This window comes from Lissotriton vulgaris, chromosome 10 (assembly GCF_964263255.1).
Source record: "Lissotriton vulgaris chromosome 10, aLisVul1.2, whole genome shotgun sequence".
Classification (NCBI taxonomy): Eukaryota; Metazoa; Chordata; class Amphibia; order Caudata; family Salamandridae; genus Lissotriton; species Lissotriton vulgaris.
The window spans coordinates 15,020,987-15,037,978 of NC_141698.1; the positions used below are offsets into that span (position 1 = coordinate 15,020,987).

General features: G+C 49.5%; 1 protein-coding gene across 1 annotated transcript in view; it reads right to left on the bottom strand.

Moving 5' to 3' along the window:
• Nucleotides 1-1,858: 1,858 nt before the first annotated feature.
• The window catches only part of IDH3G (isocitrate dehydrogenase (NAD(+)) 3 non-catalytic subunit gamma), a 51,445-nt gene continuing 36,311 nt past the window's right edge, over nucleotides 1,859-16,992 (bottom strand). The window contains exons 7-13 of the mRNA XM_086940230.1: nucleotides 14,636-14,769; nucleotides 11,331-11,433; nucleotides 10,099-10,245; nucleotides 7,158-7,252; nucleotides 3,716-3,776; nucleotides 3,512-3,618; nucleotides 1,859-2,962 (exon numbers count right to left, since the gene is read on the bottom strand). Coding sequence (XP_086796356.1) covers nucleotides 3,517-3,618; nucleotides 3,716-3,776; nucleotides 7,158-7,252; nucleotides 10,099-10,245; nucleotides 11,331-11,433; nucleotides 14,636-14,769 — 642 coding nt within the window. The 3' untranslated portion in view covers nucleotides 1,859-2,962; nucleotides 3,512-3,516. The remainder of the gene's footprint in view (nucleotides 2,963-3,511; nucleotides 3,619-3,715; nucleotides 3,777-7,157; nucleotides 7,253-10,098; nucleotides 10,246-11,330; nucleotides 11,434-14,635; nucleotides 14,770-16,992) is intronic.

Genomic DNA, 16,992 nt, shown 5'->3' on the forward strand with positions numbered 1-16,992 from the left:
GACAGATGTTCGACACCCAAACGCTTCCCACCAATGCCCCTGTGGTGGCCTTTGCTCTGGCGAAATATGACAGAAGGCCCTCATGAGCTATTTTAAGCACAAGAGAAACCACCAGGACAACGCTTGCGTCTGCACCGCCTTCTCCTTAGCACTGGCAAAGCAAACAAAAAGCTCCTCATCCACCCGATGCAAAAACTAAGAGCTCTTTTTGGGTGTAACCCTCCTTAGAGGTGTGAGGTGGAGCAAAAAAGGCAGGGCCAGTGATGGACTTCCATGAGGAAGGCCAACACCACCTTTGGCAAGAGGGGAGCACAGGTTTGCAGCACCAATTTGTCCAGAAAGAAGGGGGTATTCGGAGGATGTACTGACAGCTCCTGTAGTTCACCGAGTGTGCAGAAGTAATTGCAATAAAAAATACTGTCTTAATGATCAGCAACCCCAGAGATGCATGGTTTTGAAGGGCACACACATCAAGAACGTGAGGACCAAATTAAGGTCCCCCAGAGACATAATAAGGGGCGCAGCAAGGGACAAATATGGGAGCCCCTTTAAGAAACACATCACAACTAGTGACTTGAATAACAAAGGTTGAACAGTGAATCATAGAAAAGGTGGAAGGGCCGACAAGTAACGTTAAATTCTGCCCACTACCAAGCCTCCGAGGGCCAGAGAAAACCAAACCTCAAAACATCAGAAAGTTTGACCTGAAGAGGATCAACTTGTTGGTCTCCACATCAAACCATGAACACCCGTTGATTAGCATAAACACATTAGGTAGACAACCTTCTAGCCGCAAGGGTACCATCTACTACTTTTGCAGGCAGATCCATAACACTCCCTTGCTGCCTCTCAATCTCCACATATGGAGATGAGGGTTGTGGAGACGGAGTGCAGGACCCTGCCCAGTTGCTGAGACAGGAGGTTCTCCCTAAGAAAGGCAAATGCAGTTTAAAGCACAATTCTTTCCTGGCTCAACCCAGGACTACATTTTCTCTGGCCCCATAACCGCACTTCACCTAACGACTGCTGGAAAAAAAGATCTCCAAAAAAGTGCCCCTCTTTGAGGTGAGCCTGTTGGGTATTGCACCGCCAACCCGACGAGGAGCAGCCCAGATGATGAAGCATGTCACCTGCAATGCAAGGGTGTGTGAGGGCATCCAACAAATGGATTCCCACAGTAAATCCAAGTGAGACACAGTGGGCTCCAAACCTCTAGTGACTTTCACAACTCCTACCAGATGAGCAGCACCACAACCCTTCTTTGACTTCTCAATCCAGGACTATCCTGATGACCTGAGCCTCCTGGTCTTCAGACTCAGAGCAGTGGTGTGGGTGTAAGGCACACTGCATGCATCTCCCAGGGGCCGCACAGTAATCACAAAACTGCGCATTCTCTGCTGTGGCAAAAAGATCAAGCCAAGGCACGCTCCACCCGATGAAGATGCCGTGATCCACCTTTGAATGGAGACGCCATTCGTGGATTTGTGGTAGCCAAGATGGCTTCTGCTGATATCACCTGCCCTGGCTTTCAACTTGCCTGCCGCAGTGATATGCCGCTGGGAGAGATCCCTTGGAGGTCGAGCCACCTCCTGAGTCTTCCTGACAAAGGACCCACAACTCTTTGTGGACACAATAAGAAAGTACATTGTCTTGTAAGCATGCAGTCACCTCGAAGAAAGGGGCCTGTCCAGTTTCACTCTCCACTGAAATTGAAATCCCAGAAGATTTACCCACCTGCAAAAACCCTCATCTCTACATAAGCTTAAGGTGCCTTGAGGGACTCCTAAACCCCTCCTCCAGTTCACACTTCAGCACTTGGACGGCGGTGAGAAAAGAAGCGAACGAACGACAGTATCTCTGGATAGATAGCTTTTATTGTTCCTGCAGATTTCTGCCAAATGTTACCAAGTCAGCTTTCAATAAACAGATATTTACAAAACTAACAAACAACCCATAAGAGCATTTCAAGAACATTAAATAAAGGCCACAGGTCAGTTACCCAGGAGGAGGCCAGGGCCCAGCTTGCCAGACACACTGCAGATGTAAGGGAATGGACAGCTTCTGCATGGAACATACAATAAACTGCAAGAAGCGGCAACTAAACTAGAATAGGTGACTCCGACAGCAGGTGCAACATGAAACCAGGGAACTCAGCTGCTTACAGGCTGCTAAACCAAATGGAACCCATGAACCCTTTCCAAACAAAGACAGTGCATGGTCTGGGACCACCAGTGTCTTTACTGGATAGAACGTTAAGTAAGAACAGGAATATATACATTCAGAGCAATCAGTGCACATACACATGGAGTGTGCAGTAAAGTCAACCAGCCTGCCACAATAAAGGTGTTCAAATGCATTCACCGTGCCCACCATCTGCCCAACATGAAAACTGCACACAACAAGAGAAATAGTCTTTCTTATAAGAGTACAAAGAAATATTATTATGCATCAAGGCCCAAAGCATTAGCATTGAAGCACACACTTTTTTTGGTTGTGATTTAAAGATCTGAACCTCATAGCAATACTGAGCAGCCTGCCTACTAGTTATACTTGCACCTTTTCACAAGAGGAAACTGTGCCCTTTATGAGCCTCAAGTCAACTTTCCTCATTACTTTGCATTTACCTAGCACTTCTTCAAACTATGCACAGATTCATCGTGGTTGCAAGTACTGGTTAACAAGACATATCCTTATCTAGGAGGAGAATCAATACGACCGTAATGCCATGGCTGTGTTAGAGTGACAGGGAGGTACAGTCTCGGACAGCCATGAAAAGACTAAAAAGCTTCTCCATATTTTGGCTTCAGTGGTTGATCTCCCCCTCCGGGACGTACATTCGGATATAAAGCGTGAAGAAGCAGAACAGTATGACTGGGCGACGAGAGCAGGCTCCGTTGGCTGCGTTTCCATTCTTCAAGGCGACAACCATCAGTGGGCTGGAAGGATACTGGCATCCGGCATCCTGCAAGACAAAAGGTTAAAGTTAATTACAGATCAGGGATCCTACAAGAGAAGAGGTTAAAGTTCATTACAGATCAGGGATCCTGCAAGAGAAGAGGTTAAAGTTCATTACAGATCAGGGATCCTACAAGACAAAAGGTTAAAGTTAATTACAGATCAGGGATCCTACAAGACAAAAGGTTAAAGTTAATTACAGATTAGGGATCCTACAAGAGAAGAGGTTAAAGTTCATTACAGATCAGGGATCCTACAAGAGAAGAGGTTAAAGTTCATTACAGATCAAGGATCCTGCAAGAGAAGAGGTTAAAGTTCATTACAGATCAAGGATCTTGCAAGAGAAGAGGTTAAAGTTCATTACAGATCAAGGATCCTGCCAGAGAAGAGGTTAAAGTTCATTACAGATCAAGGATCCTGCCAGAGAAGAGGTTAAAGTTCATTACAGATCAAGGATCCTGCTAGAGTAGAGGTCCTAGGCAAAGCTATTCCCATTCTTGAAATCTTCCCTTATCCTCCCCGCAGAGGCACCCTTCCTTCTTATATAGCCACTCACCTGTCCTATGCAGGCACCACTCGCCCGTCCCTCACCACGATCCGGCGGCAGATGGCCTGCACCACTTCCGTTGTGGTGCCCTGACCCCCGATGTCAGGAGTGTGATTCTGTGAAGGGGAAGACAGGTAGGTTAGAGAGTAGCAGACCAGCTTCCCGGAGCTCCTGTACTAGTTTGTGTTCGCTGCAGCAAGTTATTGTACTCACGCTCTGCTCGTCCATGACCCCCATGATAGCCTTGCGTATTGATGTGGCGTAGTTATGGAGCCTGCCAGAAACAGAGAGGGAGAGTCAGTGCATCCAACTCTGGGGAACAGGTTGAAAGTGTGTGGTTTGCACAAGTGTGTGGTGTGGGTCACCTTCCCAGGTGGTTACAGAAGTGTCAGTGGAGGGGCACACGAGTTTGGGTGCACAGGACACTGGAGCTTGTACTGCAGATGACAGGTGGGAGTGGTGGTGGTGGTGGTGGAGGATGTAATAATGTTTGTTCCTTCATTGTGAGACAGAAGAGCAGTGCAAGACCTGCAGTCATGGGCATGGTGAAGCGGGAAACGTCGTTTACCACGCATCTATTTCAACGTGGTACTATTACATTTGGGTTTTCACTATGCAAGTTGTTACATCGGCTTGCACTGGAGGGTGCTGTAGACTAAGGAATAGTGTACATTACTGTTTCCAAAACCTTCCCTACTGTATGTAGACTGGAGTTGGAATAGTAATTCACACTATTCCTATATCCAGCGCCCTCCAGCGCAAGTCGATGTAACGACTTGCGTTGTGAAAACTGCGATCTATCAGACCGCGTTGAAATGGCCCTCGTTGTATCGTCATACATCCGGTGAAGATCATTTCTAGTGACACTGAACTGCAGAGAGGGGGGTGCGTGCCAGGACATGAACTGTACATACGGGCATACTAGGAAGAGATTGGTGAAAAGAATGGATAGCATATGCAAATCATCAAAGACACACATCTGAGGATTGTGGAACTGTTCTGGTGTGTGTCCTAGGTGTTGAACTGTGAAGAAGGGTACATATGGAATGTGGCATGAGGGAATGAGCGAGTTAGGAGACGCTACCGTACTCAGAAATGCTCCTTATTCCCCAAAGGTACTACTACCCATGTGCTCCGGTCACTCAGCACATGGTTTACTGTGTTTTTATCTGGAAGAGCTGTTCTGACACGAACTACAATATACTTTCTGTTACTGGGCTATCTCTACAGCAGGAGGTAAGGGTAATGCAGAACACACTATCCCAGGGGATCAGGGAAGCGATGGATTTAACTGAATTTAATCTTGACTGGAGGTGAATGTTTGATTCATTCAGCATTCCGTCCACCATTTCTTTGCGTGGCACTTTTCGCCCTAAGTACACCAGGTATGCCCAGACATGGGTCCCTTGTTCACTGTGCCACTGGAATCAAGCTAGCCTGCCTGATATGGGGTAATACTCCGAAACTGGCCCCAGGATGCTCGTTACCGGTCCAAGGAGGACCTGGCTTGGCAGTTCGGGCTGGACTTTTCCCATGAGGCACAAGGTCAAGACTGATTTGCATATGGCTGGGTCTTAACTGGGGTGCCGGATTGAGCTAAAGAAAGATGATGGATTCAACCCAGATCTGTGACTGAGGGTGAATGTATGATTAATCCAGCATTCCGTCCATCATTTGTTTGCATAGTAGGGAAACTCCAAGGCAAGTCATCTCACAGTAAGAAAGGAGGACCGTCATTTCAGCACCGGAGTTTTGGCCCTCCATTACGAGGGTGGGTGAGTCAGTCGCGGGCCCAATACATGCACAATATGAAGGACCGTGGTTTCAGCACCGGAACTTTGGCCCCCCGGCACATGGCCGGGTGAGTGACGCACTGGTACTTCACATGCACAGTAAGAAGGACCATGGTTTCGGCACCGGAGCTCTGGGCCCCCAGCACGTGCCAGGGAGTCAGGCGCAGGTCCCACACATGCACAGTAAGAAGGACCGTGAGTTCAGCACCGGAGCTCTGGGGCCCCAGCACACGGGCCGGTGAGTCAGGCGAGGGCCCTATATATGCACAATAGGATGGACTGTGGGCTCCCTGCATGGGTCGGGTGAGTCAGGTGCAGGTCCTGGGTATGTACAGTAAGAAGGACCCTGGGTTCAGCAATGGAGCTGTGCTCCCCCCCCCCCCCCGGCGCTTGGGCTGGTGAGTCGGGTGCCAGCTCTATACATGCACAGTAAGAAGGACTGAGTTCAGCACCGAAGCTCTTGGTCCCCATCACGTGGGTGGGTGAGTCAGGCACAGGTCTTAAAATTGCACAGCATGCAGGACCGTGGGTTCAGCACTAAAGCTCTGCGCCCCCGCACATAGGGCGGTGAGTAAGACACCGATCCTATACATACACAGTAAGAAGGACCGTGGGTTCAGCACCGGAGCTCTGCGCCCCCGGCACACTAAGGTTGAGTTGTGACTTCACATTGCCTGTGCCAGAGCCAGCAGACGGTGTAAAAGGCAGGTCATGGAGCAGAACTGCAACCACTGTTAAAATAATAAAAAACAAGCTATGGCTTTTTTCTCTTCCAAACGGTTTTTCCTAAATGAGATGAAAAGGAGCCATTTGCAGCAGCATGTGTATATGTGTATTTTTTGCACATCTGACTCATTACAGTATCAGGGATCTCTGCATGACGCCACATATTATGAACCAAAGCGGTCTTTGAATGCGACTCCCGTTAAATTGCATCTGGTTTGCAACAAATTACGAACGGTATAGGGGGCACTTAGTTACACACTGCAGACGCCACATTTATTTTGCTTATTTACAACCATACTCGATCAAATGACAGAGCAGGATAGCTAAGATTTAACTTTTGGTGGGTAGAAGTAATGGTACGATGCTGCATTTTAAGAAATACATACAATGTGCCATACATTGAAAGGATATTGTAAGTCCCCACGGAGTTACTGGACCTCAAAGTATAGAGGCCTTCGGCCTCACTCGAGTTCATAATCCTACACTTCTTCAGTGACTTGCAATATCCTGATGATATAAAGCAGGGGGTACAGAAGCCCTCCTGCCTGCCTTCGAGTAGGCCAGAAAGTGTGTTCGGGAAGTGCTTCATGAGAGATACCAGTGCCATCACGTATAACTGATGAGAAAATAAGAGAGTGCCAACTGCAGGCAAGGTGGATTAGTAAAGTGGCTTGGTTGAGAAAGGCGCGTTGGGAAAGTGGACTTGCGGAGAATCCGCGTTTCTAGATTGCAAAACTGCAAAGAAAGACATTTCTTGACTGTGGAACAAATGATTTCTAAACCCTGAAGCTCCAGGGGAGATGCTGAAACAGAATTCTAGACAGAGGAATGTTTTAATTGTGACTACAGAAAGGTGTATTAATGGGGCCTAGAAGGATCAGAGTTCTCTAATGCGTAGAAGCAAAGATGGCGTTCCTGACTGACCCGCTGCAGAAGCAAGGTGTTGTTTGATGATAGAGCTCCAGAAGAGAACATTTCTGGACCATGAAACTGTAAAGAATGGGTTCTGAAATGTGAAACGAGAGAGGGTGTTTCTGGACTGGAGATGTCCATAAAAAGACATTTCAAGATTCTGCAATCACCATCAAGCATGTGCCCCGTGGACCGTGTCTTGACAATGAGCGGGATGTACGTACTTGAGGTGGTCCAGCATCATACAGCTGGCCAGCAGGGTGGCTGTGGGGTTCGCAATGTTCTTGCCCGCAATGCTCTTCCCTGTGTTTCTGGTGGCCTGAAAGAAACCAAAGAAGTGAAGCCAAGAAACCACATCCATCTCACACATTCTTCCACACAGATCCTCTCCGACTCTCCATCCTTCTACCCTTCCCTCTGAATGCTCCTTCTTCCCACCCACACCCCTTCACTCTTTCCTTTCACCCATCCCCATTACGTCTCCTTCCTCTTGCTCATCTTTCTCCAGTCTTCTTTGGAGGGAAACTGGGCTTTTGTTGCAGTTCTCCAATTTTTGCCCCCCTTTTACCTACTGGATGCTGACGTTCGACTCAGACAGTGTACTGAGGCCTGCTAACCAGACCCCAGTGAGTGTGCTCCTGCCCCAAAACAAGGTAAAGTCTAAATGTTCTACAACTGGCTAAAGATGTTAGCACCCCTGTAAGTCCCTAGTAAACGGTCCTGCAGGTACCTAGGTCATGGTTACTAAAGAGGGTCCCTAAGGGCTGCAGCATATCTTATGCCACCCTAAGGGACCCGCTTTTAAATTCCACACATGCTGCCACTGCAGGCTGCGGGACACGGTGCAAACCACGAGCGAAAACACGACATGACACACTCCTGTGTGCCATGGCAAAGTAACTGCATCTCATATATGCTAGTCACCCCTACAGCAGGGTGCATTATATTTTATGTGGGAACATATCTGTATGAGCAGATGTGCCCCTGTGATGTCTAGTTCTATAGCTAGGTATTGCAAGTGGGCAGGGAAGCCATCTTAAGGTATGTACCGGGCACCGATCAAAACGAGTTCGCCAGCTACATAATGGCTTTTTCTGGAACCTATGGTGTTTTGTATCAAGCACCTCGTATTAATAAACCCACATTGATTCCAGCGATTGATTTGTTAATACATGCACCCAGAGGCTACCTTAGTGGTACCCCCTGAACCCTACTTGCCCTCTAGAGAGCTGGCTGACTGGTCCGGTCCAGCCTACCACCACAGAAGAGTGTCTGACCCCCTATGAGGTCCGAGCCTCGCTCTCAGACGTCAGAAACAATGTCTGCCCTGGAGAGAGGTGTTTACACCTCCTCCTTCAGAAAGGCTCGTAAATCAACATATCAAGGTAGGAGGCTTCAAAGATCTCTGCCACCTTTGACATGCAATCCAAGGCTTCCCCTGAAAGGGGAGATGCCACCCCCGCCCTGGGTTCCCCTGGCAACTGGCCAATTAGCTATGCAGTAGGCGTGCTGCAGTGCCAGTCTGGACTCACGGCTAGGATGAACAGCCTGAAGTGCGCACAAAGTCAGAAATTCCACCATCTTGTGTGTGGTGAAATTAGGACTTCTGAGACAGGGTGATGCCCACTCCCCAAAGGAAGTTGTCATCTAGGGGGTGTAGTTACCCCAGGGGTAAATAGCCCAGTGGCTACTACCCCTCACGCCCCTAAATTGAGAATATAGGGGACACCCTAATACCAGGACTTCAGATTTCGATGGACAAAGAGAAGGAGTCGACAAAGAGAAGGAGTGGACAAAGAAGAGTGCTCACAGAAGGACAGAGGAACAACAATTAACTTGGCGCCAACATTGCGTGCCGGCCTGCTGACCCAGACAATCATAGAAGAAACAGTCATGCCCTGCTGCTGTGCAGACTCCAAGAAACCCAGAGGGCTGTCAGGGCTTCGCTAATTGCCAGAATAACTCCCTTGGAGTAGAGGAGCTACTCCCCTGCAGCCGCAGGCACCAAAGAAGCAAGGTCTGGCTCAGCGTCCAGCAGCTATCCAGGACTACCGATGCTGCAGCAGCCCAGGAAGAGACTGCCTTGCTCCTTAAGGTCAGATCCGTTCTCCCTCCAAGTGTGGGGACGCCAGGAGCGACCAGAGCCGCACAGCACCTATTCCCTAGGTACCAGACCCCTTGCAGCAACCAAGGCTTGATGTGTTCCATCCGGACACCAATGCGGAGGAAGACCGACCTGAACATTGAGGGACTTTAGGGACAATGAGACTCAGCTGTGACCCAGCTGTCCTGTTTGTCCCTTTTCTACAAACCCAAGTCAAAGAAGTGACACCTCAAAGCACCTCGGCACCCACGGCCCAAGTGAGGGAGGTGACCGTGCCAACGAGGTCCTGAGACCCATAAGAGCCAAGGTCACCCTTGGGCTTGGTCAGACTGGAGCTCTGCTCAGGGCCGCACCAGGGACCTGTTGGTGCTGCTTTGGACCTTGCTCAATACTCCCCTTAATTCCAGGAAAACAGCCCTGTAAGTCGCAGACAAGTTCCTCAATGCAGTATATGCGTTTTCCCCAATAGGATAACATTGCCGCTCCAGAAATACCACTGTCAACTTTTGAAACTTGTGAAAATTCATAACTTGAAAAGTACTTAACTGTTTCCACTGCTTTTGGTATGTAAATTCATATAAAAATAAGTGTTATTTTTATAAATTGGTGTTGGATTTCTTTATTGGGTTTGTGTCTGACTTTCTGTGTTTGTGTGCGCAATAACTGCTTCGCACTACCCTCTGATAAGCCTAACTGCTTGCCCACGCAACCACAAAAGAGCATTTGGGGTGTTATTTGTGCCTCTGTAAACCAACTGTGGTTTGCCTGCGCTCTCTACAAAGTGCACCTCTTTTTGATCTACTATATAAAGATCCAGCTAACTACATCCTTCCTCTCACCTGCCTTTATACAATTTCCTTCCTTCCAGAGGTCTCTCTTCTTCCACCGAATCCTCTCTATTCGCCTCAGTCCCTCTCCTTCCTCCCATCCGTACCTCTCCTGACCAATAACACCCCAGAATCCTGCTGACACCACCCCCACAGTAAGTGCAGTATCTTGTGTGCCTCAGATACAGTCTTGCATCAGGAATTCCAAAGGTTATCTTGGTAGCTGCCTCTCACCGTTTCGAAGACGGAATAAACCTTGCCATAGTTGGCTCCAGGCACCAGCCCCGGGCCACCGACCAATCCGGCACAGACGTTGTTCACAATATTCCCATAGAGGTTCGGCATCACCATGACATCAAACTGCTGTGGACGGGACACCAGCTGTGGGAAGGAGAAACAGAGAGGATTGGGGAACCAGTATGGAGAGCCATAAGAAAGAAAAAAAATAAAGCAGTGGGGTAAAGAGAAAGAGGAAGCAAATGGACAGAGCATATAGGGGAGCTGTAGGCTGATGCAAGATCTACAACTGGGCGATCTTGCACACACTTACGGTAAAGAAAGTTAATGTCGCCCCGGAGTCGAGTGCACCAGGATAAGATTCTGTGCTGCGAGCAGTAGAATATTAGTTCCTTTTGGGTTTCCTACACCCACTCCTGGCTTTAGATCCTTAGAGGTCTGCACCTATCGCTCCATGTATAATGTCTTTGAGACACAGGGAACTTACAAGGAACCAGCATAGAGTTTACAATGAAGTGATCACAGCACAGGCTGCACTGGACTAAGACTGCAGCCTAACATACAACTAACAGCAAAGATTACAAATGATAACACAAGAGAGTTCATGGTGAACCGCCACAACAGGATGGATGTTATTGGTGAAGGTTCAGCTCTGTTGCAACCACCTGGTTCCAACCCCAGGTCCTCCGAAGGTGGCGTGAGGGGGCAAGGTCTCGGTCAGATATGTTTTTAAAAAAATAGAAAGGGGGAGAACCAAACCTTTTACACAGGGACAGAGTTCCTTTTGCACAGGGACAGAGTTAGTGTTGGGCCGCATCTTTCAAAAAGGAAGTAAAAGCGATTCTCATGGCAAAATTCACCTGATCATAGACTAAAGAAAATCAGATCAATCGTACCCTTTCTAGTAATCCTTTCTGCTACAAGGGTCCATCCAGACACTCTAGGCACTTTACTTGACCGCGACCTGATTCAATGGATATGTTTTGCTTTTTGCACCCTATTGCTTCCCTTTGCACACATTGTTTTGTATTTGTGATCTACTTGCATTTGCCGTTTGTATAATTGTCTTGACCTAATGTAAAGCACTCTGATATCCGCAAGGATCTTGTTCGCGCTCTATAAGACCTTCAAAATAAATAAAAACAAATAAATAAAATAAGTAGAAAGGAAAGGTGCACAGGGTATTCAGAAGACAGCCGGGAATAGCCGGTACTGCGAGGAACCTTTACCTGCATGGTGGTGTTGTCCACGATCATGCTCTCGAAGTTGATGTCTGGATACCCCGCTGCCACCTCCTTGCAGCACTGTAGAAACAGCCCGTCCCCGAGCTTCCTGTGGGCAAATAAGATGCAATCACTCACTTCTTTCAAGATGTGCCAAATCTGACCGTGCATTTCACTGCTAAGCAACCCACTCCAGTCACCACCAACGACCACCAAGTGTCTCGTCATGCAGGACAAGAGCAACAGAGCAGGTCTCAGACTGGATCACATCTACCATAGTCTTTCTCTGTACTATGTAGCCTGCCACAGACCCAACACAAAGGGTCTCCTCTGGTCGCTCTTGTGAAGAAACAGACTGCTACCATAAGACAAAACAGTCGCAGCTTTTCATTACTATGCAGCTCGCACCCCAGTCACCACAGGCCCCATACAGCGTGCCTCTAAGCGCCCACCTCTTCCGATAAGAAACCCAAGATCTTTAACAAACACATACATGGGCCCGATTGAAATTTCAATTACGCAAGAGCGGTCACAGTAATTTCAGTAATTCCATGTTACTCTTAGATGCGGAATCTCCGATACTAACACAATTTGGAGCACTCACATAATTAAGAGTAATTTGGTGGGAAAAGTATGAGCGTCCGCTCACGCTGCGGTTTCTGTTTTTTTTGCATTCAGTGCCAATATCTTGTGCAAAATGCAGCCTTGCATCTATTTTGCACGTGAGGCTACATTTCTGCACTAAGAAAGTAGTGCTAAATGCTGCGAGTAATTTGGGGGAAAATCCTACCCCAAGAGCACATTTAGTGAGTGCGAGTGGCTGCTCACGCTCTCTATTGATGTTCTGTTGTATTTACCGCTATTTCTTCGGGCAAAATGCATCCTTGTGTCCATTTTTGACATGAGGGGGCATCTTTGCACTAAGAAGATTAAGCTAAATGCAGAATTACTCTTTTTGCATTATTCCGCATGATCTCCCAGAGTTCTGGGTTATTCCGTATGATTAAGTTACACTGAATTACGCGAGTTAAACCCACCCCTAAACACAAACACAATCTTTCAAATAATCCCACAATGTTCAAACCCCTTACAGCCACATAAACCTTTCCTTGAATCCGATGAACTTTGAATTCCAGTGCGTCCTCGATGAACCCTTCCAGGTTAATTTTCCTACCCTCATAAGACACTGGTGCTCTGTCTGCGGGAAAGAGCTCCTGGTTATCCCATTTCTTGCGAAACAACTCCGATGTAATCATAGAAATGCGAGCGCAGAATCCACCAAAAGATTGAGACACCTGCCACCAACCACCACTTACAAATACGGATCCGCGCTGTTGTTCGGATCACCAGACACAATATCTTCATCAGACACCACAACAATCATACACTAAAATTATTTGACCAACTCGTGATCCTTCACAGACTCTTCATTCAAACAACAATTGACCTTGGGGGCACACCTTTTACGATGTGTCCAAACTTACCACATTTACAACTCACACTCCTGGCAGGGCACAATCTATTTTCCTTCCTATGGGGAGTTCTAACACACTTGAAACAAATGTTCGTATGTTTGAAGCAATTCTTGTCTAGAACATTGCTATCCCTGCGTGGTGCTGAATTGGCTGCAATAGCATGGACATTTTCCTTTATAAACAGGTGGTACATTGAGTTTCTTAATGGATAACTGTGCGAGCTCTACGCTTGTAGCTACCTTAATTACATCCTCAAACATAGGATTCCCCATAGTCAGCAGCTTTTGTTGTATGTTTTAGTCCCTACAATCAGTAATAAACTGATCCCTTACCAGTTGATCATGAAACTCTCCGAATTGACACTGTGCGCAAAGTTTACATAATACACTGATGATGTAAGCATCCTCATTTTCATTTTGTAACTGTGTATCCATGCCCTTGTTCTACTCCCAGGTCTGCCCGGTCTGTGCTTCCTGGAGGTGTGGGGGTCCTACAATGATCGTTCTCCCTTTGTCGACTACTTGGCAAATTTCTTCAGACTTACACAACTACATGTACGATCCACCGACCGTCCTCAAAATAAAGACACCACTGACGGGCCACACTTTAATACTGGGTATGTGTCTCATGAAGGCCGGCCTCTACTGAAAACCAGGCTTTTCCCATGATATCCGCTCTGAAGTGCTGCCTAGGATCCCAATTAATAGATAGCCACCTCGTGGGCCAGGAGGCACATGAGCATCAGCCATCCCTGACCTGCCCTAGAGCCACGCATTCAGCCCAAGGTCTGGTCCCAGACAAAATAAAAAAAACAAGCACCTGCCAATACACAACACTGCTCAAAGGACATCTGCTGCTCTTCCCAAGTAACACATATCATATGGTAGACAAGCAGAGAGGTGTTCACATTGGGTCTCTCGTCAGCTTTCCACCCCTCCCTGTCCAATATCTGCTTTATAACCCCATCCTCTTCTGTGGATATCTTCCCATATGAAAATCATGTGTGGGTAAAACACATTTCATATTTCCACTCTGATTACCGAACACACGCAGGTGTCTTTTTCTCTTCCACAGATGTAAATGGTGGACATGTTTTGGGGGAAGTCGTGGAAACTTCCCGCAGTGCAGAAACAGGAGCTTTTTAGTATAAGCTTTCTACATCTATTCCAAAGGCCTCTACCCCTTGCAAGGCCTGCAAAAGTTTTAACTCCCTCTCCTCAGCAACAACTGTGTGGTCGACATGTGCAAAGAGATGATAACCTAACGTGGAACCTCCTACAGCGGCATTATGTCCTTCCTTCCACAGCAATCACAGGTCGCTGAGGCAGAGCCCAGGCCCGCCATCAGTACTCTGGCCCAGGACTAGGAGTCGCCACTGCTTCTCGAGTATCACGATTCAGGGCCATATTTTGAATGTCCGCAAGATGTGGTGCTGCGACATCGATCTGTACCCCAACAACCATCAGATGATGATATAATAGAACTAACCAAAGTACTTCACTACTGCACCAGCGTCTCTTTAGCTGCTTTCAAAACCACAACTAAGGTAATGCTCTGACTCACCACTGGGTGCCACTGCTGCCCCTGTATCTGCTCCCTTCTAAGATCAAAATGAGGCATACTGAGGCTAGCCACTAGGTGTCACTGCTGCACTTGTGTGTTTACTCTTTAGCGCTACATGTTCTACGTGCTCTGAAAGCAAGCATCCTAATGCAATCAGCTACAGCTAACAGGAATAGTAAACCTCTGACCACAGGCATGGTAGTTCCAGAGTATGCACATCTGTATTTACTGGAATCCGTCACCCTCAATAGAAATGATGGGACCCTCACTTACATGATGTTTGCCTTGTGAACAGCTGTGATCTTCTTACGATTGTTCTCCCGAGCCAGTTTAAAGGCGTACTCTGCGATGCGAAGCGAGTTCACTCTTGTGATGATCTTAAGGCTCTCCACCACTCCAGGGGCGCTCTGCAGAGCAAGGGGGAGAGGTTAGGATGTGAACAGGGATGGTGAGCCCGCAGCAGCACAGACCCCTGGAGGTAGGACATGCACGGTGATGGTGTGAACAGGGATGGTGAGCCCGCAGCAGCACAGACCCCTGGAGGTAGGACATGCACGGTGAGGGTGTGAACAGGGATGGTGAGCCCGCAGCAGCACAGACCCCTGGAGGTAGGACATGCACGGTGAGGGTGTGAACAGGGATGGTGAGCCCGCAGCAGCACAGACCCCTGGAGGTAGGACATGCACGGTGAGGGTGTGAACAGGGATGGTGAGCCCGCAGCAGCACAGACCCCCTGGAGGTAGGACATGCACGGTGAGGGTGTGAACAGGGATGGTGAGCCCGCAGCAGCACAGACCCCTGGAGGTAGGACATGCACGGTGAGGGTGTGAACAGGGATGGTGAGCCCGCAGCAGCACAGACCCCTGGAGGTAGGACATGCACGGTTAGGATGTGAACAGGGATGATGAGCCCGCAGCAGCACAGACCCCCTGGAGGTAGGACAAGCACGGTGAGGGTGTGAACAGGGATGGAGAGCCCGCAGCAGCACAGACCCCTGGAGGTAGGACATGCACGGTGAGGGTGTGAACAGGGATGGTGAGCCCGCAGCAGCACAGACCCCTGGAGGTAGGACATGCACGGTGAGGGTGTGAACAGGGATGGTGAGCCCGCAGCAGCACAGACCCCTGGAGGTAGGACATGCACGGTGAGGGTGTGAACAGGGATGGTGAGCCCGCAGCAGCACAGACCCCTGGAGTTAGGACATGCACGGTGAGGGTGTGAACAGGGATGGTGAGCCCGCAGCAGCACAGACCCCTGGAGGTAGGACATGCACGGTGAGGGTGTGAACAGGGATGGTGAGCCCGCAGCATCAGAGACCCCCTGGAGGTAGGACATGCACAGTGAGGGTGTGAACAGGGATGGTGAGCCTGCAGCAGCACAGACCCCTGGAGGTAGGACATGCACGGTGAGGGTGTGAACAGGGATGGAGAGCCCGCAGCAGCACAGACCCCTGGAGGTAGGACATGCACAGTGAGGGTGTGAACAGGGATGGTGAGCCCGCACCATCAGAGACCCCCTGGAGGTAGGACATGCACGGTGAGGGTGTGAACAGGGATGGTGAGCCCGCACCATCAGAGACCCCCTGGAGGTAGGACATGCACGGTGAGGGTGTGAACGGGGATACTGAGCCCGCACCATCAGAGACCCCCTGGAGGTAGGACATGCACGGTGAGGGTGTGAACAGGGATGGTGAGCCCGCAGCAGCACAGACCCCTGGAGGTAGGACATGCACGGTGAGGGTGTGAACAGGGATGGTGAGCCCGCAGCAGCACAGACCCCCTGGAGGTAGGACCTGCACGGTGAGGGTGTGAACAGGGATGGTGAGCCCGCACCAGCAGAGACCCCCTGGAGGTAGGACATGCACGGTGAGGGTGTGAACAGGGATGGTGAGCCCGCAGCAGCACAGACCCCTGGAGGTAGGACATGCACGGTGAGGGTGTGAACAGGGATGGTGAGCCCGCAGCAGCACAGACCCCTGGAGGTAGGACATGCACGATGAGGGTGTGAATAGGGATGGTGAGCCCGCAGCAGCACAGACCCCTGGAGGTAGGACATGCACGGTGAGGGTGTGAACAGGGATGGTGAGCCCGCAGCAGCACAGACCCCCTGGAGGTAGGACATGCACGGTGAGGGTGTGAACAGGGATGGTGAGTCGCACCATCAGAGACCCCCTGGAGGTAGGACATACACGGTGAGGGTGTGAACAGGGATGGTGAGCTCGCAGCAGCACAGACCCCCTGGAGGTAGGACATGCACGGTGAGGGTGTGAACAGGGATGGTGAGCCCGCACCATCAGAGACCCCCTGGAGGTAGGACATGCACGGTGAGGGTGTGAACAGGGATGGTGAGCCCGCAGCAGCACAGACCCCTGGAGGTAGGACATGCACGGTGAGGGTGTGAACAGGGATGGTGAGCCCGCAGCAGCACAGACCCCCTGGAGGTAGGACATGCACGGTGAGGGTGTGAACAGGGATGGTGAGCCCGCACCATCAGAGACCCCCTGGAGGTAGGACATGCACGGTGAGGGTGTGAACAGGGATGGTGAGCCCGCACCATCAGAGACCCCCTGGAGGTAGGACATGCACGGTGAGGGTGTGAACAGGGATGGTGAGCCCGCAGCAGCACAGACC